The following is a 24,670-nucleotide window of genomic DNA, read 5'->3' as shown; positions in this document are numbered from 1 at the left end:
ATAAGCAGAGTGACATCACGCATATTGACATGTGTGAGAACCTAATTTGAATTTATGAAGTCATATTTTCTCTGAATACTTAAAAAAAATACTCAGTATTGTGCTTCTCTGTAGGGGTTGTCTGAATAGATCAGATATGACACTATAATTACAATCTAATACACTAATTATATATAACAGTGTGCAAACGATTACATGGAGGTGTAAGTTCAGGAGAGGTGCTTGTTGGGTTGTTTACATATTTGTAGACTAGGTTTTGCATGATGCCTCAGTGATATTTTGTATACCTTATCTCTCTGTATGTGCTCATAGAGGTTGGTGTACTTCTCATTTCCTTGTGCTAGAGAGAGAAGGGGAGGGGTGCCAGAGGGAGGAGGGCATGTAGACAAACAAAGTGATTGAGAGGGAGAGAGAGAGGGAGGGGGAGAGAGAGAAGCCAAGTCATTAGCTTGGAAACGTGGACGGGTAGTGAGAGGGTGTGAATGAAGAGGATTTTTATTCAAGTGTATTTTGAAGTGTAGCAGACTGCTGTTGGATGACTGAACCGGTTGACAGTGGAGTGGACTGACTAACTTTCTGAGTGAGATTTCAGAGAGAGGGAAGAGGAGAGAGAGGGTTGCTCTGGAGTGAAGAAAATTTGCACTACACAAAGAGAGAGAGAGAGAGTGAGGGAAGAGGAAATAGGGACGGGGGAAGAGTTAGTGACACGGAAATAAACAGGAGAGAGAGGTAGAGAGAGAGAAAGAGGTGTAGAGAAAAGTGTACGGAGCTAAACAGTGAATGTTGTATCTTTTTCCCTAACAGCAGTGAGGTAAGTTCTTCCTTTTGCTGTTATAATGACTGATGAACAAACTGTACATACATTCTGAATGAATGCATTTTAGTCTGCAATACATTACATACGGACTAGGCTTTTACCTAAGGGTTGCTATAGGAATGCAAGGTAGAAAAGTACTGAAATGCAAGGTAGAAAAGTACTTGTTTCCAACAAGTTGGTAAGTCAAATTTCTGCTCTGCTGGAGCTCTTCCAGTCAACTTTAAGCACCGTTACTGCGAAGTTGGAAACGTCTAGGAGCAAAAACGGCTCAGCCATGAAGTGGTAGGCCACACAAGCTCACAGAACGGGATCGCCAACGGCTGAAGCGCGTAGCGAGTAAAAGTCGTCTGTCCTCGGTTGCAACACTCACTACCGAGTTCCAAACTGCCTCTGGAAGTAACATCAGCACAAGAACTGTTTGTCGGGAGCTTCATGAAATGAGTTTCCATGGCCGAGCAGCCGCACACAAGCCTAAGATCACCATGTGCAATGCCAAGTGTCGACTGGAGTGGTGTAAAGCTCGCCGACATTGGATTCTGGAGCAGTGGAAACGTGTTCTCTGGAGTGATGAATCACGCTTCTCCATCTGGCAATCGGACTGAAAAATCTGGGTTTGGCAGATGCCAGGAGAACACTACCTGCCCAAATGCATAGGGTGCCATTTGGAAGGCAGGCAAAGTTAATAAGTGATTTTACCGTAGGGAAAGGGCTGGACCGGCTACGCGCTGTAAAAAAAGCGATAAAAGCACAAGTGCAAACATTAGCTTTAAGTTATGAGTCTTGGGTGCGTTTTCTCAGCTCACAGTCTCTCCATTGTTTAGAGCGAGGGGTGGCGTCCCTATCAGGTATGTACCGATAACTGTGTGCCTGATGTAGGCTATTAATCCATGCAAAGTTTCAAAGTTTATTTGCCACGTACACAGGATACAACAGGTAAAACAGTAGAGTTCAATTCTTCCCTTGAGAGCTCTTTCCCAATGATGATAATAATATAGATAATAATAGAAAATATAATAAAAATAATAAAAAACACATGAACTACAATAAGAGTTAAAGTAACATTAGAATGCAAGTATATACAGGTCAGTGCCAGTACCTTATTCAATGTGCAGGGTTACTGGAGTGGTTCAGGTGGGTTTATACATAAAAAGTGACTGGTAGTAGGATATACATGCAAACAGGGCCGAAAAGCCAACCCTAACACAATATCTGGCAATTAATTTCCAGCAATATTGCCCATCTGTCTGTGTGGTGCGTGCGTTTGTCTATCACTCTGTGTGTACCAGTTGATGTGATAACAGTCCTGTGGGTTGACAGAAAAACTTTCCCCAAAACGTTCTCAATTAGGCCTAAATGTTAACTGCAAAGTAGGCTTACCTGGCAAAAAAAGTATGTCATGAGTAAGTAAATTACTTGTATATATTTTTTTGTATTGTTATTTGCAAACTTTGCCATGAAATGAGCAGCAGCAGTACAGAACCAGTGCTAGACTGGCACATTACATGGCACATTCTTCACTCGCTAGATGGCAAACAAAGGGGAATTACACTCAACAATCTATTTGTTGGTTTATTCCAGACCTAAAAAAATTGGTCTTCTGGTGTGATTTAAGCATGACGTGGACTCACAACATCTCTCTGAACAATTGTAATTTCTAGTGCAAATAATCTAAAACAAGGAAAAATACTAAACTGATATAGTGCTTAACCCTTTGAGTTGTGCAATGCGGAGTGCCTGGATACAGCCCTTAGCCGTGGTATATTGATCATATACCACAAACCCCTGAGGTGCCTTATTGCTATTATAAACCGGTTAACAACGTAATTAGAGCTGTAAAAATAAATGTTGTGGTATACGGTCTGATATACCACAGCTGTCAGCCAATCAGCATTCAGGGCTTGAACCACCCAGTTTATAATAACCATTATTTTTACCAGGTATATTGACAGAAAGCATTACTTTATCTTGTACACTAAGGACCTGGGGGAAGAGTTGCAGGGGAGAGGAGAAAAGAAGAATGTGCCTATTTGAAAGCTCAAAAAAAAAATGTGGCTCGCGACATGTTTAAATTTTTTAAAAGTAGCTCTCCTGCTAGAAAAGGTTGGAGACCCCTGGTCTATGGTGTCTGGGATGATGGAGGTGATGTATGCCATGACCAGCATTTCAAAGCACTTCATGATTACAGATGTTAGTGCTACAGGGACGTAGTCTATGTGGCAGGTAGCCTTAGAGCTCTTGAGAGCAGGAATGATGGTGGTCAATTTGAGACATGTCGGGATTATAGACTGGGAGAAGGATAGATTGAAAATGACCATGAAGTTGCCTGCCAGCTGGTCTACCTTTAGGCACAGATATAGGATCAGGTAACCCTCAAGTCTTAACCTGTACCATAAGAGGATAAACATTCAACTGACCTGAGATCAGTGTTTGAGGACACACAAGACTCCTCAGCCCCTATACATCACACTCAGAAATGTTCTGACATACAGCCAACAGCCTCAGGCTTATGTCTCCTTGTGTTTCACTGCATCTGTGTGTGTGCGTGCATGTACAAGTGTTTTTAGATGGAGGAATATAAGGTGACAGTTGCTACAGGCACATCAGAGTATTCCGGCACCAATAACTACATATATGTCACCCTGGTTGGAGAGAATGGACAGAGTGAGAGAACAATCCTGGACAACCCTGGACTGGACTTCTGTAGAGGAGCGGTAAGTAGGGCTGTGTTGTGCATGTGATCCAGGAGGAGTAATTTTTAGGTAGGTTCATATAAAGTGTGTGTGTGTCTCTCTCTCCCTCCTTCCCTACCCCCCAGGTGGATGAGTACAAGGTGTGTAGCCCGGCCCCTCTGGGTCCTCTCCTCCTGGTTCGTCTGGAGAAGCAGCGTTACTGGGTGGAGGATAACTGGTTCTGTCGCTATGTCACTGTGGAGCCACCAGGTGGTGGTACAGCCCTCACCTTCCCCTGTTACCGCTGGCTCATAGGAGACGTCAAGGTGGAGATACGAGAAGGCACAGGTAATACTGCTCTCAAGTCAGTTTGCGTTTTGGGGTGAGAAAGCTGATCCTAGATCTGTGTCGTAGATTTGGTCAAACAAAGGGCACGAGCCACCAGAATAGCTTCAATGCACCTTGGCATAGAAATTCGATAATTAGATGTTTAGTTGTTGGTGGTGCAAAAAGCTGTCTCAGGGGCTGCTCCAAAAATTTCCATAAGTGTTCACACACACACCCGTTAAAGCTCCTTTGAGACCCCTCTTTCAAAGTCACTGAGATCTTTTCTTCTAGCCATGGTAGCCAAAATAATGGGCAACTGGGCATTTTTATACATGACCCTAAGCATGATGGGATGTTACTTGCTTAATTAACTCAGGAACCACATCTGTGCAAAATGACGCCGGAGGGGAGGGCTGCCGTTTTATCGGCTCTTAACCAATCATGCTATTTACATTTATTTATTTTTTTATCACATTGTTAGTAACTTGTTTTGTACATAATGTTGCTGCTACCGTCTCTTATGACCGAAAAGACATCTTCTGGACATCAGAACTGAGATTACTCACCTGAAATTGAAGAAGAACTCTTGCTCGTCGGATGTGGCAAGGCCTGCAAACTATTACAGACTACAAAGGGAAGCACAGCCGAGAGCTGCCCACTGACATGAGCCTACCAGACGAGTTAAATAAATTCTATGCTCGCTTCGAGGCAAGTAACACTGAAACATGCATGAGAGCATCAGCTGTTCCGGGCGACTGTGTGATCACGCTCTCCACAGCCGATGTGAGTAAGACCTTTAAACAGGTCAACATTCACAAGGCCGCAGGGCCAGACGGATTACCAGGACGTGTACTCCGAGCATGCGCTGACCAACTGGCAAGTGTCTTCACTGACATTTTCACCCTCTCCCTGTCTGAGTCTGTAATACCAACATGTTTCAAGCAGACTACCATAGTCCCTGTGCCCAAGAACACTAAGGTAACCTGCCTAAATGACTACCGACCCATAGCACTCACGTCTGTAGCCATGAAATGCTTTGAAAGGCTGGTCATGGCTCACATCAACACCATTATCCCGGAAATCCTAGACCCACTCCAATTTGCATACCGCCCAAACAGATCCACAGATGATGCAATCTCTATTGCACTCCACACAGCCCTTTCCCACCTGGACAAAAGGAACACCTATGTGAGAATGCTATTCATTGACTACAGCTCAGCGTTCAACACCATAGTGCCCTCAAAGCTCATCACTAAGCTAAGGACCCTGGGACTAAACACCTCCCTCTGCAACTGGAACCTGGACTTCCTGACGGGCCGCCCCCAGGTGGTAAGGGTAGGTAACAACCCATCCGCCACACTGATCCCCTCAGGGTACTCCTTGTTCACTCATGACTGCACGGCCAGGCACAACTCCAACACTATAATTTGCTGATGACACAACAGTGGTAGGCCTGATCACCGACAACAATGAGACAGCCTATAGGGAGGAGGTCAGAGACCTGACCGTGTGATGCCAGGACAACAACCTCTCTCTCTCAACGTGATTAAAACAAAGGAGATGATTGTGGACTACAGGAAAAGGAGGAGAGAGCACGCCCCCATTCTCATCGACGGGGCTGTAGTGGAACATGTTGAGAGCTTCAAGTTCCTTGGTGTCCACATCACCAACAAACTATCATGGTCCACCAAGACAGTTGTGAAGAGGGCACAAAATCTATTCCCCCTTAGGACACTGAAAAGATTTGGCATGGGTCCTCAGATCCTCAAAAGGTTTTATAGCTGCGACATCGAGATCATCCTGACGGGTTGCATCACTGCCTGGTATGGCAACTGCTCGGCCTCCGACCACAAGGCACTACTGAGGGTTGTGTGTATGGCCCAGTACACCACCGGGGCCAAGCTTCCTGCCATCCAGGACCTCTATACCAGGTGGTCAGTGGAAGGCCCTAAAAATTGTCAAAGACTCCAGCCACCCAAGTTATAGACTATTCTCTCTGCTACTGCACGGCAAGTGGTACCGGAGCTCCGAGACTAGGTCCAAGAGGCTTCTAAACAGCTTCTACCCCCAAGCCAAAAGACTCCTGAACAGCTAATCAAATAGCTACCCAGATTATTTGCATTGGCCCCCCCTTCTATGCTGCTGCTACTCTCTGTTATTATCTATGCATAGTCACTTTAATAACTCTACCTACTGTACATATTACCTCAATTATCTTGACACCGGTGCCCCCACACATTGACTCTGTACCGGTACCCCCTGTATATAGCCCCACTATTGTTATTTACTGCTGTTCTTTAATTATTTGTTATTCTTATCTCTTACATTTTTTTGGGGGGGGGGGGTATTTTCTTAACTGCATTGTTGGTTAAGGGCTTGTAAGTACGCATTTCACTGTAAAGTCTACACCTGTTGTATTCGGCGCATGTGACAAATACAATTGGATTTGATTTGTGTGGAAGCACCTGCGTTCAATATAATTTCTATCCCTCATTTACTCAAGGGTTTCCTTTACTTTGGCAGTTACCTGTATGTGTGAGTGAGTCATCCCTCTCTCTCGCTGTCTCTCTCCCTCCCTTAGCGAAGAGACTCTCCGATGATACCTCTCCTCAGCTATTGGCTCACAGAAAAGCAGAACTGCAGGAGAGACAAACGATATACAGGTCAGTGAGATGACAGAAATGTTGTTCCAATCCCTCCAGAAAGAGAGCCTAGATCTTACAGTTATGTTTGTTTATCCAGATGGGCTGCATGGGCTTCTGGGATTCCCAAGTGTATCGATGCCAAGACCGAAGCAGACCTGCATCAGGACGTACGTTTTGACAGCGAGAAAAGGAGCGACTTTGAAGGCTCCTTACACTATGCGTGAGTTACACACACATTTTTCTCTGTGATGTTATTCTTACGCATTGACATTCACACATGCGGGTCAAATTTCCCCTAAATCTAATGGAAATCTAATGTAAATCTAATGTAAATCTAATGTAAAATGTCCCTCACTTGCTCAGACATATGTCTTACCCACATTATGTGTCTCAACTTCCCCCTTTCTTAAAAAATATGTTCCATTTTGCTCTCTTTACCCCACCTCCACCCCTCGCTCTTTCTCTACCCCTCTCTCACCCATCACCCCCTCGCTCTACCCTCTCTCTCACCCTCCTCTCCCTCCCTCCCTTCTTCTCTCTCCAAGTATTCTAGAGCTGTCTCTGAAGAAACTAGCCATCAGGTTTGGAAAGTCATGGGATGATCTGGAGGACTTTAAACGATGCTTCTGGAAACTCAAAAGCCCCATAGCTGGTAGAGTACCGTAAAACAAATATACACTATTTACATTCAGTGCTTTAGCCATCCCTCCTATCTGCATCAGATGTGTTATTGGTTGTAGAGTACAGGCCGACACTTTTTATTGCTGTCTCTTCCTGTTCATAATCATAGACATTTAGGAAGTGAGGCCTCGGAGTAATGCAACAACAGTTTTCACCTAACTTAATCAGTGTTTAATCTACTGCTTCACATTGCAATATATGTTCATATAAAGTAATTAGGTCAATTTTTTATATTTTAAAGAATTGATTAAATAATTGTTTCATATATGGTCAATTAATTTCCCCACATTACGTATAAGACTTCTCTATATTTACTCTCAGTCCTATTATTATACAGTATATCATATATTCGTTTTTTTTATTGCTTTGGTGCAATTTTCACAAATATTTTGTACATTTTTACAATTCTTAGTACAAAACTCAAAACACATCATCAAAAAGGAAGTTGTTTTAAAACTCTAAGCACATGTTCAATTGACTAAGTACAACACACAAAATCATGTGGTCACTTTTTCACCAAACTTAATCAGTGTTTCATCTAACGTTTCACATTGCAACACATTTTCATATGAAGTCATTGCCTTTCACAATGCAATGCTCACATTTACTTTTGATATGATTCTCTTCTCTTTTGTTAAAATACATTTTACTATTACTTAATCCGGCTGCTCTTAATTGATGATCACTTAAACGTTTGGGAAACCTGTAGAACTGGTTTGTCTACTACAGAGTTTGAGAACTAATTCAAATGTACAGTATGTCTGTAAAGTAGAAACATAAAAAGTATATATGCTCAAATGTACTAGTATGATGATCACTTATGATTTTACTTCATAGCAAGTTATTATTTTTTTTAATCTGATATTGACAAGACTGTATGTAACAAATCAAAGATTATTGGCTGCGTAAACAGATTAATAGATGTTACAGCAGATTAATAGATGTTGTGCAGTAAAAAAATACCACTACGCAAATAATCCAGAAAGTCCAAAACAAGAAAGAAATGCATCCCGTATACACTAAACATGTATCCAGTACTTACGTACAATACAATACTGTAAAATACAATACACGATTACAATACAGGTGGAAGATGTATGATTGCCATCCCCATGAGCGTACCACCCTCCTTCAGGCCATGGATGAGGCATGCAATGATTTCAATCCAGACCTATGTCAGGCTTGGATTCGCCATGCCAAAAGGCTTTTTCCCCCAGGTGCATGAACAATTGGGATATTTACTGCGATTTCGATGAGAGCCTATTTCCAAATGCTCAAGACAGGCTTGATGCAAACTAGTGCCTTCTAAACATAATGTTTCTTTAATTTCTTTAATTTGATTACATTGTGAAAGATGTTTGCAATGATCACACCTTTGATCGCGCATGGGATAGAAGTTATGGACATTTTCTGTTCAGTCAATGACCTAATTTGAAAACCGTGTAGTGCACAGTCATTTACATTACTGTAGCTTACTACATTCAAAGGGCAATTATGACACATGCATTTTAAATGTTTTGCTATTGTATTAACTGGTTGTTAAAATAACTAAACTGAGAAAATATCATTATGTTTTGGTGTTTAAACCAATGTACTCCTTATTTTTCACAGTAAACTTAGATTTTGTATTAATGGTTGTGTGATGAAAGATGTCTACAAACAAAATTAACGCACAATGAAATATTTTGAATGTAAGACTGGCAGAATTACAAGTGTTACCAGTTCAGAGTTTCACCACATACTTGTGAAAATAGTACCAAAGCAAAGAAAAAAAAACGAATATACACTACCGGTCCAAAGTTAAAGAACACCTACTCATTCAAGAGTTTTTCTTCATTTTTACTATTTTCTACATTGAAGAATAATAGTGAAGACATCAAAACTATGAAATAACACATATGGAATCATGTAGTAACCAAAAAAAGTGTTAAACAAATAACATTTTATAGAGATTCTATAAATAGCCACCCTTTGCCTTGATGACAGCTTTGCACACTTGGCATTCTCTCAACCAGCTTCACCTGGAATGCTTTTCCAACAGTCTTGAAGGAGTTACCACATATGCTGAGCACTTGTTGGCTGCTTTTCCTTTACTCTGCGATCCGACTCATCCCAAACCATCTCAGTTGGGTTGAGGGCGGGGGATTGTGGAGGCTAGGTCATCTGATGCAGCACTCCATCACTCTCTTTCTTGGTCAAATAGCCCTTATACAGCCTGGAGGTGTGTTGGGTCATTGTCCTGTTGAAAAACAAATGATAGTCCCACTAAGCCCAAACCAGATGGGATGGCGTATCACTGCAGAATGCTGTGGTAGCCATTTTGGTTAAGTGTGCCTTGAATTCTAAATAAATCACAGACAATGTCACCAGCAAAGCACCCCCACACCTACTCCTCCATGCTTTACGGTGGGAAATACACATGCGGAGATCATCTGTTCACCCACACCACGTCTCACAAAGACACGGCGGTTGGAACCAAAAATCTCCAATTTGGACCAGACCAAAGGCCAAATCTCAAATATATTTTGATTTGTTTAACACTTTTTTGATTATTACATGATTCGATATGTGTTAATTCATAGTTTTGAGGTCTTCACTATTATTGAACAATGTAGAAAATAGTGAAAATAAAGAAAAACCCTTGAATGAGTCGGTGTTCTAAAACTTTTGACCGGAAGTGTAGATTATTATATTAAGAAATTATTATTGATACATTCAGACAGTACTTTTTTTCATTCTGTGATTGATTGATTGATTGATTGATTGATTATCCCTATGGTTCCAGAGTACTGTATGGAGCACTGGAAGGAAGATTGGTTCTTTGGGTACCAGTGTCTGAATGGTTCAAACCCCCGCATGATCCAGCGCTGCAAGGAGCTTCCAGGAAACTTCCCCGTCTCTGGAGACATGGTGCAGGGGTCGCTGGCACCCAGGACCACCCTGGACAAGGAGCTCAAGGTGGGGCCCCGCTATCTATCTATCTATCTATCTATCTGACCTCCCTGGGGTCCATCCCCCTGTCCTTCTGTCTACGTACCAAAATAGCACCCTATTCCCAAAATAGTGCCCTACTTTTCACCAGAGCCCTAATTACAAAATAGTGTACTTTTGTCCAAAGTTTTGGCGATATAGTTATATAGTTTTGTCGGTTAGGACATCTACTTTGTGCATGACACAAGTCATTTTCCCAACAATTGTTTACAGACAGATTATTTCACTGTATCACAATTCCAGTGGGTCAGAAGTTTACATACACTAAGTTGACTGTGCCTTTAAACAGCTTGGAAAATCCCAGAGAATGATGTCATGGCTTTAGAAGCTTCTGATAAATGATGTCAATTAGCCTGAGTCAATTGGAGGTGTACCTGTAGATGTATTTCAAGGCCTCCCTTCAAACTCAGTGCCTCTTTGCTTGACATCATGGGAAAATCAAAAGAAATCAGCCAAGACATTAGAAAGAAAATGTGTAGACCTCCACAAGTCTGGTTCATCCTTGGGAGCAATTTCCAAACGCCTGAAGGTACCACATTCATCTGTACAAACAATAGTACGCAAGTACAAACACCATGGGACCACGCAGCCGTCATACCGCTCAGGAAGGAGACGTGTCCTGTCTCCTAGAGATGAACGTACTTTGGTGCGAAAAGTGCAAATCAATCCCAGAACAACAGCAAAAGACCTTGTGAAGATGCTGGAGACAACAGGTACAAAAGTATCTATATCCACAGTAAAACGAGTCCTATATCGACATAACCTGAAAGGCCGCTCAGCAAGGAAGAAACCACTGCTCCAAAACCGCCATAAAAAAGCCAGACTACGGTTTGCAACTGCACATGGGGACAAAGATTGTACTTTTTGGAGAAATGTCCTCTGGTCTGATGAAACAAAAATAGAACTGTTTGGCCATAATGACCATCGTTATGTTTGGAGGAAAAAGGGGGAGGCTTGCAAGCCGAAGAACACCATCCCAACCGTGAAGCACAGGGGGTGGCAGCATTATGTTGTGGGGGTGCTTTGCTGCAGGAGGGACTGGTGCACTTCACAAAATAGATGGCATCATGAGGCAGGAAAATTATGTGGATATATTGAAGCAACATTTCAAGACATCAGTCAGGAAGTTAAAGCTTGGTCGCAAATGGGTCTTCCAAATGGACAATGACCCCAAGCATACTTCCAAAGTTGTGGCAAAATAGCTTAAGGATAACATAGTCAAGGTATTGGAGTGGCCATCACAAAGCCCTGACCTCAATCCTATAGAAAGTTTGTGGGCAGAACTGAAAAAGCGTGTGCGAGCAAGGAGGCCGACAAACCTGACTCAGTTACACCAGTTCTGTCAGGGGGAATGGGCCAAAATTCACCCAACTTATTGTGGGAAGCTGGTGGAAGGCTACCCGAAACGTTTGATCTAAGTTAAACAATTTAAAGGCGATGCTACCAAATACTAATTGAGTGTATGTAAACTTCTGACCCACTGGGAATGTGATGAAAGAAATAAAAGCTGAAATAAATCATTCTCTCTTCTATTATTCTGACATTTCATTTTCTTAAAATAAAGTGGTGATCCTAAGACAGGAAATCGTTACTAGGATTAAATGTCAGGAATTGTGAAAAACTGAGTTTAAATGCAATTTGCTAAGGTGTATGTAAACTTCCAACTTCAACTGTATATCAAGAAATATGTCACGTATGGTTTTAGGATTAAAATATGTTTTGCTGGAATGTAAATATGTCCAAATGAAAGATAGCCAGCCATATGTTAGTTATGGAGATTCTTTAAAGTACAAAATAAGTCAAAAGACAATTAACACCATAGAGATATAGAGGTCTCATATTTGTATTTGTGCCATTATGGATTCTGTGACAGCCTCAATGGCGCTGCTTGTGCTATCTCCAATTTAAAGTTGCATGCGCCATGCTCTACCAACTGAGCTACAGAGGACCACCATGTGAGAAGTGGACAAGTGCACACTTCAGAAAAATGTGTAGAGTATTGAGATGCATAGCCAGCAAGGGGGCTCCAACCTTTCAAGAGCCCAAACATAGACATCTATAATATGCTATACTGTACTGTACTCTACTTGTACTGTGCTCTACTATAATATACTGTAATGTTACTTGCTCTACTGTTCTTTACTGTACTGTGCTCTACTGCACTGACTGCATCAGACCAAAGGACAGATTTCCACCGGTCTAATGTCCATTGCTCGTGTTTCTTGGCCCAAGCAAGTCTCTTTTTCTTATTGGTGTCCTTTAGTAGTGGTTTCTTTGCAGCAATTCGATCGACCACGAAGGCCTGATTCACGTCTCCTCTGAACAGTTGATGTGTCTGTTACTTGAACTCTGTGAAGCATTTATTTGGGCTGCAATCTGAGGTGCAGTTAACTCTAATGAACTTATCCTCTGCAGCAGAGGTAACTGTGGGTCTTCCATTCCTGTGGCGGTCCTCATGAGTGCCAGTTTCATCATAGCGCTTGATAGTTTTTGCGACTGCACTTTCAAGTTCCTGAAATGTTGCGTATTGACTGACCTTCATGTCTTAAAGTAATGATGGACTGTCGTTTCTCTTTGCTTATTTGAGCTGTTTTTGCCATAATATGGACTTGGTCTTTTACCAAATAGGGCTATCTTCTGTATACCACCACTACCTTGTCACAACAAAGCTGATTGGCTCAAATGCATTAAGGAAAGAAATTCCGCAAATTAACTTTTAAGAAGGCACATCTGTTAATTGAAATGCATTCCAGGTGACTACCTCCTAAAGCTGGCTGAGAGAATGCCAAGAATCTGCAAAGCTGTCCTCAAGGCAAAGGGTGGCTACTTTGAAGAATCTACAATTATTTTGATTTGTTTAACACTTATTTGGTTACACATGATTCCATGCGTAATTTCATAGTATTGATGTCTTCACTATTATTCTACAATGTAGAAAATAGTAAAAATAAAGAAAAACCCTTGAATGAGTAGGTGTGTCCAAACTTTTGACTGGTACTGTATATATATGGGATTTGGAAAAGATGCAGACAATTACATTGACAGAAGCCACAATCTATCTGCAATAATAAAGCTGATCTACCCCCTAAACAAATAAAAATACTATCCTAACCCTAGCCTCAGCTGCCTCTACAGATTTTCCGCTCTCCTCCCTTCATCTCTAGGCTGGTAACATCTACTTGATTGACTATGCCATTATGGATGGTGTTCCCACCAATGTAATCCGGGGGAAACCACAGTACATCGCTGCACCTCTGTGTCTACTATATGAGCACCCTGACCAGGGACTCATACCCATTGCCATACAGGTAGGACTGAACACACTCTCACACACACACACACACACACACACACACACACACACACACACACACACACACACACACACACACACACACACACACACACACACACACACACACACACACACACACACACACACACACACACACACACAATTAATCCCTTCTCTTCTCCAGCTAGGACAGACTCCTGGCTTGGACACACCCATCTTCCTGCCTAATGACCCGCCCCTGGCCTGGCTATTGGCTAAGATCTGGGTCCGTCACTCGGAGTTCCAGGTGTTTCAGTTGCTGTCACACCTGTTGAGAACGCACCTGTTGGTAGAAGTGTTCTGTGTGGCTACGTTACGTCAACTTCCCGCTGTACACCCTGTATACAAGGTAGGAGTTTATGTGCGCGCGCGTGCGCATGTGTGAGTGAGTGCGTGTGTGTGCGCGTATGTATGAGTGTGTGTGTGTGTGCGCGTGTTGCTGTCTCATCCCTCTCGCTGTCTTTAGCTCCTGGCTCCCCACCTGCGCTACACTCTGGAGATCAACTGCAGGGGACGCACTCAGCTCGTCTCCGCTGACGGCATCTTCAAAAGGGTCAGCTTACTATTCTCTTCCTTGACGATTCATTTTCCCCATTTCATATTTTGTAACCCCCCCGAATGTGTGAAACGTCATAGGGACACAGATAGAAGGACAGCTTTGAAAGTGGTGGACCAGTGGTTCGATTTCCCACCATTGCGGTCTAAGCTGGCAGCATCCTCCTGCTCTCTTCCTCCAGGTGGTGTCTACAGGAGGGGAGGGCCTGCTCGTCTTGTCCCAGAGAGAGTACAAGGTCCTGACCTACCGCTCTCTCCAGCCCTGCTGGGACTTCCAACAGCGCGGAGCCACCACGCTCAGAGACTACTTCTACAGGGAGCACAGCCTCATGCTGTGGGACGCCATACACAGGTTTTTACTCCTATGCAGCCAGCTGTGGTCGAAATTGCATCTTATTCCCTACAGGCCCTGGTCAAAAGTAGTGCAATAAATAAGGAATAGGGTGCAGAGCCACTAAGCTCAGAGACTACTTCTACATGGAACACAGTCTGATGCAGTGGGACGCCATACACGGGTGCAATACCCGTGTGACCCCTATTTTATGACCACAGACACATTGTTTATTAGGTTGTAAGCGGAAAGAAAGGAGGGGACATGCTCTTAGGCCTGAAATATGGACATGCTGAAATTCATATTGGGAAAATAAAACGTTTTAATCTTTGTGCAGTATTATCTCCTTTAATTAGGCTATTCTTACTCTCCATCTTTATTTCTACCTCACTGTTTGTTTACCTCTTTCCCCCCCCTCTCTCTCTCCACCCCTCCATAGTTTTGTCTCAGGGATGATATCTGTGTACTACCATTGTGACAGTGATGTGGTGGAGGACCCTGAGCTACAGACCTGGATAAAGGACATCGCTGAGGAGGGCTTTGTCGATGTCCCCACGTTTGGCTTGTCCAACGAACTCAAAAACAAAGCAGAGCTGGTTACCTTGCTGAGTGTAGCCATCTTCACGAGCACAGCACAGCACGCAGCCACCAACAATGGACAGGTACTTCACAAACACACACACCAGGCACGCGAGCAAGCGAGCACACATTTCTATGAACTTACTCCGCTCTCTTTAACATAGTTTGACTGGTGTGCTTGGGTACCCAACACCCCGTGCACCATGCGTCACCCCACGCCAACCGACAAGGATGCTGTTACCATGGAGATGATCATGGACAGCCTGCCTGATGTCAGCCAAACATGTTTGGAGATGGCGATCACATGGCACCTGGGGCGGCCACAACCTGATGCAGTAAGTTAAAGGGTTACGCTAACACTAGCTGAGCCCATAGAACTCCAGTCAAACTTGTGAGTAGTTACACATATTTTTTAAGTGGGGGTGGTACCACCTCAACATACATTTTTGGTTCCATTTCAAAACGCTTTCTCCCGTTTGCTCCTACCCTTGTCTCCCACCTCCTTTCGTTGTCTTTCTCTCCCGCTCTCTCTCTCTCCCTTCCCCTATCCCCCCCCTCTCTGCTCCAGGTCCCGTTGGGTCAGTATCCAGAGCAGTACTTCACTGAGCCCCAGGCCCAGGAGGTGATTGACAGGTTCAGAAAGGAACTGAAGGATATAGAGGAACACATCCTGAGCCAGAACCAGGGACTGGAGCTACCTTACCTCTTCCTCCTGCCCAGTCGCATCGAGAACAGCATTACTATATAGATTAGACCCCAATGTCTTATCACCATTACTTTTTCACTAACTGAGGAGCAGGGCCGGACTATCGCATTTGGGGCCCCGGGGCCCTGCTAAGGAGCATCCCACTGGGCACAGACGTCAGTTCAACTTCTAGTTTTGATATACAGTTTCAGTCAAAAGTTTGGACACACGTACTCATTCAAGGGCTTTTCTTTACTTTGACTATTTTCACCATTGTAGAATAATAGTGAAGACATCAACACTATGAAATAACACATATGGATTCATGTAGTAACCAACAAAGTGTTAAACAAATTCTTCAAAGTAGCAACCCTATGCCTTGATGACAGCTTGGCATTCTCTCAACCAGCTTCATAAGGTAGTCACCTGGGATGCATTTCAATTAACAGGTGTACCTTGTTAAAGGTTAATCTGTGGAATTTCTATCCTTCTTAATGTGTTTGAGCGAGTCAGTTGTGTTGTGACAAGGTATGGGTGGTATACAGAAGATAGCCCTATTTGGTAAAAGACCAAGTCCATATTATGGCAAGAACAGCTCAGATAAGCAAAGAGAAACGACATAAAGGTCAGTCCAAGTGCAGTCGCAAAAAGCATCAAGCGCTATGATGAAACTGGCTCTCATGAGGACCGCCACAGGAAAGGAAGACACAGAGTTACCTCTGCTGCAGAGGATAAGTTCATTAGAGTTACCAGCCTCAGAAATTGCAGCCCAAATAAATGCTTCAGAGTTCAAGTAACAGACGCATCTCAACAGCAACTGTTCAGAGGAGACTGCGTGAATCAGGCCTTCATGGTCGATTTTACTACCAAAAAAAAAACACCACTAAAGGACACCAATGAGAAGAAGAGACTTGCTTGGGCCAAGAAACACGAGCAATGGACATTAGACCAGTGGAAACCTGTCCTTTGGTCTGATGAGTCCAAACTGGAGATTTTTGGTTCCAACCGCCGTGTCTTTGTGAGACGTAGAGTAGGTGAATGGATGATCTCTGCATGTGTGGTTCCCACCATGAAGCATGGAGGAGGAGGAGTGATGGTGTGGGGGTGCGTTGCTGGTGACACTGTCTGTGATTTATTTAGAATTCAAGGCACATTTAACCAGCATGGCTACCACAGCACTCTGCAGCGATATGCCATTCAATCTGGATTGCGATTAGTGACACTATCATTTGTTTTTCAACAGGACAATGACCCAAAACACACCTCCAGGCTTTGTATGGGCTATTTGACCAAGAATGAGATTGATGGAGTGGTGCATTAGATAACCGGGCCTCCACAATCACCTGACCTCAACCCAATCGAGATGGTTTAGGATGAGTTGGAGTGAAGGAAAAGCAGCCAACAAGTGTGGGAACTCCTTCAAGACTGTTGGAAAAGCATTCCTCATGAAACTGGTTGAGAGAATGCCAAGAGTGTGTAAAGCTATCATCAAGGCAAAGGGTGGCTACTTTGAAGAATCTCAAATATAAAACATTGATTTATTTAACACTTTTTTTGGTTACTACATGATTTCATATGTGTTATGTCATAGTGTTAATGTCTTCACTATTATTCTACGATGTAGAAAATAGTAAAAATAAAGAAACACCCTTGAATGAATAGGTGTGTGCAACCTTTTGACTGGTTCTGTACATTGACTGGTTCTGTACATTGGTTGAGTTCTCAACTAATGTGAATTCAACGTGAAATCAACAACAAAAATTCCCCATGTCATTGGAGTTAGGTTAAAAGTTGGGTGAAAAAAATACTAAATGCGTTACATTGATTGCTTTTTGCAAATTCAATTTGTTTTCCACGTCATCACATTGATTTTTGGGGTTGAAATTATGTGGCAACAACATTGATTCAATGTTTTTGCCCAGTGGATAGACCAACTATAGTTCTCCAGCAAACACTGCCTTAACCTTTATCTCAGTTAACCCAGAACTAAAATCCAGACCCTGCACCAGGACTAAGGGAGCAGTTGAAATCGGCGAGGGGGATACATTTGGGGGGGGGGGGGGGGGGGGGGTTCTTGCATTGGAATTATATTGGATTCTGCTCATATAATTGCTCTATACCACAATAAACAAAGTTCAAATGCAGATGCTCTGAGATCTTTGAGTGCTTTTGAAATCTGTAGCCAATCTCTGCTGCGCTGTATCAGCACAATGGACAGCGCCCTACAGCTAGGCCATTTTGGTAATGAATATAAGATAGATAGGGCAATTCACATATTACAAACAGCTTATATGAATGCAGCCTTACACACAGCTGTCTTACCAAAATCATGCAAACTAGTTATTCATGCATGCAAACAAAAATACTGAATAGCAGTTTGGCATAGAATTTATTTTACCTTTATTTAACTAGGCAAGTCAGTTAAGAACAAATTCTTATTTTCAATGACGGCCTAGGAACAGTGGGTTAACTGCCTTGTTCAGGGGCAGAACGACAGATTTGTACCATGTCAGCTCGGGGATTCAATCTTGCAATCTTTCTGTTACTAGTCCAACCACTAGGCTATGCTGTCGCCCCCCGACACAACTGTGAATTTGAAAGAATGGAACAGAACAAAACAGCGGTACCAAGTATAGTAGGCCTGGTAGACAAAATATCAGATTGATAAAGGCATGAAACAATCCATATTTAGACTAGTTACATTAACAGTGAACCAAATTTGAATGGATATCCAAATAACCAAAACATAGCCTACTACAGTGAGATCCAGCCAGCTGTCTTGCCAAATAAATAGGCCCGCTTTAAACATGGAAAAGCATGTCGCTCGCTCATGAGTTCAGCAACACGTTGTGATATGGCACAATACACTTCTGTGAATAAAACCCGACCCACGTAATTAATTAAGCAATGCCAGCCTAACACGGAACCCAAACCGGCTGCGCGCGTGCGCCATCGTGCATAAATGTATTTTGTCCCCCTACACCAAACGCGATCACGGCACGCAGGTTAAAATATCAAAACAAACTCTGAACCAATGACATTAATTTGGGGACAGGTCGAAAAGCATTAAACATGTATGGCAATTTAGCTAGTTAGCTTGCACTTGCTAGCTAATTTGTCCTATTTAGCTAGCTTGCTGTTGCTAGCTAATTAGTCCTGGGATATAAACATTGAGTTGTTATTTTACCTGAAATGCACAAGGTCCTCTACTCCAACAATTAATCCACACATAAAACGGCCAACCGAATCGTTTCTAGTCATCTCTCCTCCTTCCAGGCTTTTTCATCTTTGAACTTATATGGTGATCTGCATCTACACTTTCATAGTATTACCACGACAACCGGCAAAACAGTTCGTCTTTCAATCACCCACGTGGGTATAACCAATGAGAAGATGGCACGTGGGGACCTGCCTCTATAAACCAATGAGGAGATGGGAGGCAGGACTTGGGAGATGGGAGGCAGGACGCAGGATCTGCGTCAGAAATAGGAAGGAGTTCTGTTTTAGCCCTTGGCATAGCAGACGCTTGTTGGCACGCACGAGCAGTGTGGGTGCAATAATTGAATAACATGGATTTCTACATTTATTTTGCGACGCTTGCGCACGCGACGTGTCCGGTCTGGTCAGCATGTAACATAAACACGTTTCCAATACGTACAGTTCTATATACATCAACAAAAACCAATAGGAAACCAAGAAAACCATAATAGAATGTAGCCTATTTATTTTTATGATGACACATACTGGTAGGTAGCTATACCCAGGGGCGTCATTTTGGGTTCTTGCATTGCTAATTTCACGCTATACCACAATAAACACAAACGTTTAAAACATGTTTTTGACCAAGCAGTGACAGGTTCAATGCCACGAAATCTCGCAGCGCTCTATCAGCACCATGGACAGCGCCCTACACACTAAAGCAAGATTAAGATTTTTTTTAAATAACTATTGTTTCAATCTTACCTTTTCAAAAGAGTTGCAGCTTCCTTGATGCTCTGTGGAACTTCCTGAGTAATCGATCATTCCATTCTCCCCGAAATCTTCTTGTATGATCCCCTCAAATGCCAGTTGGATTAGTTGACCTTTCCTCGGGTGTAGCATGCGTCTTCTGAGGTTACTGAACACGTTTGTCAAAGTGGAAAATGTAGTTCTCGCATGTAGCTGTGGACGCCCCAAAAGTCAGTCCATGTTTCAGTGCAGTAAGCACGGTTGGCATAGCGGAGAGAGGCCCAGAGAATCATTGCAGGATATCAAGTGGGATCCATTTGTTCTCGAGCCGTCATTGAAAATAAGAATTTGTTCTTAACTGACTTGCCTAGATAATGAGGTTAAAAAAAAGTCACACATGTTCAGATTATTTATGTATTTTGATAAATAAGTACCTTATAAAATGCACACACACACCATTTACCAACCGGCCACTCTAAACTGGAATAGGCTCTATGCATTATACCGCCTCCAACATTCTAATTTACTTCCTACCGGGTTGATCACTTCCCGAGCGATTTCTGCTATTGTTTTTATCATTAGCTTACTAGCTATCTAACAGCTGTCAATGCATTTCTGACTGAAATAGTTTGCAATGACTACGTTCAAATTACAGCCCCGCGAAGGACGTGCTAATGAACATTGTTCAGTGCCTGTGTTCAGTTTCTTCAAAATTGAATGGTATTGTGAGCTTCCATAGTTTCCCGGTCGATGTAGAGCTCAGAAAAAGGTTGTTGGTGGCAGTATGTCGTGACAACATGGAGCTGTCACTTTTGTGTCATTGTTGTATGCTGGATCTGTGAGTGACAAGGAGATCTTCAAGCAGTCTAATTATTTCCTTACTCACCCCTGACATGGCCATTATGATGGATAAGGGCTTTCTCATAGACGACATTGTTCTACCGGCCAGCCTTTCTGTCAAGACGCACACAGATGCCAGCGCATGAGGTTAGGGAGTCCCAATCCATTGCCAGGCTGAGAGTGTGTAACAGTATAACTTTAAACCGTCCCCTCGCCCCGACACGGGCGCGAACCAGGGACCCTCTGCACACATCAACAACAGTCACCCACGAAGCATCGTTACCCATCGCTCCACAAAAGCCGCGGCCCTTGCAGAGCAAGGGGCAACACTACTTCTAGGTTTCAGAGCAAGTGACGTAACTGATTGAAACGCTAGTAGCGCGTACCCGCTAACTAGCTAGCCATTTCACATCCGTTACAAGTGCATGTTGAAAGAATGATCCGCAGAGTAAAGGAGCTCAAGCTGTTTGAATGTCAACCCCCTGACCATCTCAGGGACCATAAACCAATTATTTGCAGTGGTGTGCCTGTTAGTCAACTATCAAAACGGACCTTTGGTCAGAGCATGGGCCAAGCCAATGTAAATGTACATGTGTTTATTTGCTAGCAGCAAAATAATAATTTGTTTATCTACGACATGTATCAATCATTTGTGTTGTAGTGAATATCAGTTTGTGTGGAGCTTGTATTGGCTTTAATTAGCCAATGAGTTTAGGGGTGGGGGAAAGAAATCAAGTAAACACAGAATAGCCAGAATGCAAAATTTAATACAATGTTAGAGATGTGTAATTGATTAACTGAACTGTTGAACATTTACTGAAATACATTTTTTAAAACAAATCTATTCTACTGTAGTTTTCTTCACAAGAACATCAATACTTATTTTTTATGAAGCCACTAAACTTTGCACCCATGCAGGGGATCCATTCAGGTGCGAGATAGACACTGATGCAAGTAGTGGTAAAAATAAAAGTGGTCAACCTTCCCTCTTATAGTTTTTGAAACTTGTAGATCTTTATATGTCCTTTCACCTAGCATGTCCTCCTGTGCACAGATGACAAAGTCACACCAGCTACAACCTGTGAGAAGGATTTGACCTTACACCTGCCAGTAGTATGCATGAGATCTCTTCAACTTCAGCTCTCCATTCTGCATCTTCAGGTAAGGGCAGTCAACATAACTTGGTACATTTGGGCACTTAACCTCAGAGTCCAAAGTGTGGTCTCACACTGGAATCAAATATGATTCCATCTGGAGAGGATCCTAAACACGGAGCATCTGGGTGCACTACGAAGCCACACGGAAAGAAGTTAACATTCTTCAGTGTGCAGTAGTCCTGTACAGCCACTGGCTCCATGGCTAGCACCCTCTTCACCTCCATGGTCTGCATACCAGATCCCTTGAACAGCCGCACAGCTAGGCGGTCAGCTGAGATCTCTCCCTGGACATGGCAAACCTCTCGGAAACGAGAGGATGTTATTCTCATTTTCCTGAACTGATGCCATTCCGGGCTGCTGCTCTGCTCCCTTGTAGCAACCTCGACTTTGTGTGACATCTCGTAGGTTGTCTCTAATGCCTTGACGTGGAACTTCTCCTGATGGCTAAGGACGTAAGTACACTGGGAAGACTGAAGCCATCTAATGGAAGTATTGGTGAAGGAGGGGCATCGGCAATCTTCACAACTTCACGGGTCTTTGGCTGTGGAAGTTGATAGGACAGCTCACTGCCAGCTTGCAATGGCCCAAAGGCGGACTTAACGAGGGGCAGGTCAGCTGACATTTCCATTGTTGTCACAAAAGTTGGCATACGTTTCTGAGACGCGGAGAAGGCCCATGTCAGGCATGTATCCATTGAGTGCTTTGTAGAGAGAACTTCTGCAAAACATTTTAAAACCTTAACATCAGGTTGGAGAGACTACTATGACAAAGACTCATGTAACTTTTCCAGAAACAGCACAAGCATGAAAGTTCAAATATTTTTATTTATTTAACCAGGTAGGCTAGTTGAGAACAAGTTCTCATTTGCAACTGCGACCTGGCCAAGATAAAGCAAAGCAGTTCGACAAGTACAACAACACAGAGTTACACATGGAATAAAGAAACATACAATCAATAATACAGTAGGAAAATCTATATACAGCATGTGCAAATGAAGTAGGATAAGAGAGGTAAGGCAATAAATATGCCATGGTGGCAAAGTAATTACAATATAGCAATAAACACTGGAATGGTAGGATGTGCAGAGGATGAATGTGCAAGTTGAGATACTGGGGTGCAAAGGAGCAAGATAAATAAATAAATACAGTATTGGGATGAGGTAGATTGGATGGGCTATTTACAGATGAGCTATGTACAGGTGCAGTGATCTGTGAGCTGCTCTGACAGCTGGTGCTTAAAGCTAGTGAGGGAGGTAAGAGTAAAGAATAAAATGGATTCAAATATACAGATTTATAGATTCTATATTTCCCCCCAGTCTTCGTCCCAGATATGTGTCATTACATCGTAAAGATGCCACTGTTTAGGCTTATCATCTGGATACAAAAAAAAAATCACAAGAAAATGTTTTCATTCTAGGAACCTCCAATTTACCTTATTCCATCAGCACACGAGTTAGTAGGTTTACGGAGCTATCCCATCAACTGGACCTGGCTTCACACCCTAATTAACAAGGATTTACTGTTACAAAGGCTGAACACTTTTCAGGTGCATATTTTTATGGATATCGATTGACTCATCTTATTTGCGTTTCATAACGATTGAGCTCAGTCAGAACTTGTGGCTAGCATGAGTCCATTTCATGACAGCGGTGAGTGATGGCGAGCGGGAATAACAAATCAGTGGCTTGAATGATCGCGGAGTGATCTTCAAGAAAACTGCAGAAAAAAGATTCGGTAAACAGCGAAGCACATGGGCATCTCCCTCTACAACCTCTCCCCAAACTGAACAGAGACCGCTGATAAGCAGAAAGCGCAGTTGCACTTGGCCAAATTAATGAAATAATTATAGATTTACGTCACGACCCACAATTAACAGGTCCGCGACCAGACCCATACTTTAAGGAACGCTGCTCTAGACTATAGCTTCCGTAGTGTTTGTGCAGCAGTTCGTCTTCGCTCAACTATTTTTTTTTTTTTATAACTAACGTTAGGCAAGTCAGATAACAAATTCTTATTTACAATGACGCCCTACCAAAATGCCTCCTGCGGGGACGAGGGCTGGGATTTAAAAAATTGGACAAAACACATCACGACAAGAGACAACACTACATAAAGACAGACCTAAGACAACATCATAGCAAGGCATCAACACGTGACAACAAAGCATGGTAGCAGCATTAAACATGGTACAAATATTATTGGGCACAGACAACAGCACAATGGGCAAGAACGTAGAAAAAAAACAACACATCACGCAAAACAGCCACAGCTGTCAGTATAAGTTCTAAAACACACTAACAAAACTTCCTTGCATCTGCTACACAAGCTAAGGCCTCAAACTGGTTTAAAACAAATACAACTGTCATTTGATACATTTCTACAGAGATTTTTTTACCTGAGGGGAAGACAGGCACAGCGAATTAACATGGTAGTTATCATTCCCAGTTCTGAAGACAGACATTAGCTAGGAAATAATACAACTCTGGTGATTTCATTTTAGTAGATAAATAATAGCAAGGTGTTAGTGATTTGTTAATCATACACAGACAAAGGCTGTCTCCTGATTCTCCACAAGTGTGCACTTGCACACTCCCTCTCATGGATTTAATAACAGTGGATACTCCCTCCAGCCAATGCTTATATTTTTTTTATTTATTTAACTAGGCAAGTCAGTTAAGAACACATTCTTATTTACAATGACGGCCTAGGAACAGTGGGTTAACTTCCTTGTTCAGGGGCAGAACGACAGATTTGTACCTTGTCAGCTCGGGGATTCGATTTAGCAACCTTTTGGTTACTGGCCCAACGCTCTAACCACTAAGCTACCTGCCACCTCAATCCCAATGCTTTTAAATCCATGATGGAGAGTGTACAAGTGAACACTTTGGGATAAGTGTGGATAATCAGGACACAGCCAGACAATAACAACGCTACCATTCATTCAGACTCAGTATAGAACATTTACGGAAAAAGCCACTCTTCTTCTCCAGACAGTGTTTTGCTGTGTTGCAGAAGTAGCATGCCCAGTCCAGCAGGTGGTATTAGTGCACCATGTACTCCTTGCACTTGTTCAGTTTGATCTGGCAGAAACCAGTGATCCAGGTCAACAGCA

The 24,670-nt window shown here is 42.8% G+C and overlaps 1 protein-coding gene across 1 annotated transcript; it reads left to right on the top strand.

Annotated features, from left to right (window-relative positions):
- Positions 1-464: 464 nt before the first annotated feature.
- On the top strand, positions 465-15,849 carry alox12 (arachidonate 12-lipoxygenase). The gene is made up of 14 exons (XM_038995547.1): positions 465-811; positions 3,373-3,528; positions 3,633-3,834; positions 6,395-6,476; positions 6,556-6,678; positions 7,004-7,110; positions 9,925-10,097; positions 13,295-13,438; positions 13,610-13,813; positions 13,931-14,017; positions 14,202-14,371; positions 14,790-15,012; positions 15,094-15,264; positions 15,498-15,849. Exons 2-14 carry the CDS (start codon positions 3,382-3,384, stop codon positions 15,675-15,677), a joined length of 2,013 nt encoding a protein of 670 aa, XP_038851475.1. The 5' UTR covers positions 465-811; positions 3,373-3,381; the 3' UTR covers positions 15,678-15,849.
- Positions 15,850-24,670: the final 8,821 nt, after the last annotated feature.

The sequence above is a fragment of the Salvelinus namaycush genome, chromosome 6, assembly GCF_016432855.1.
Source record: "Salvelinus namaycush isolate Seneca chromosome 6, SaNama_1.0, whole genome shotgun sequence".
NCBI lineage: Eukaryota > Metazoa > Chordata > Actinopteri > Salmoniformes > Salmonidae > Salvelinus > Salvelinus namaycush.
Note: the sequence above shows the minus strand (reverse complement) of the source record. Positions and strands in the feature narration are given on the sequence as shown.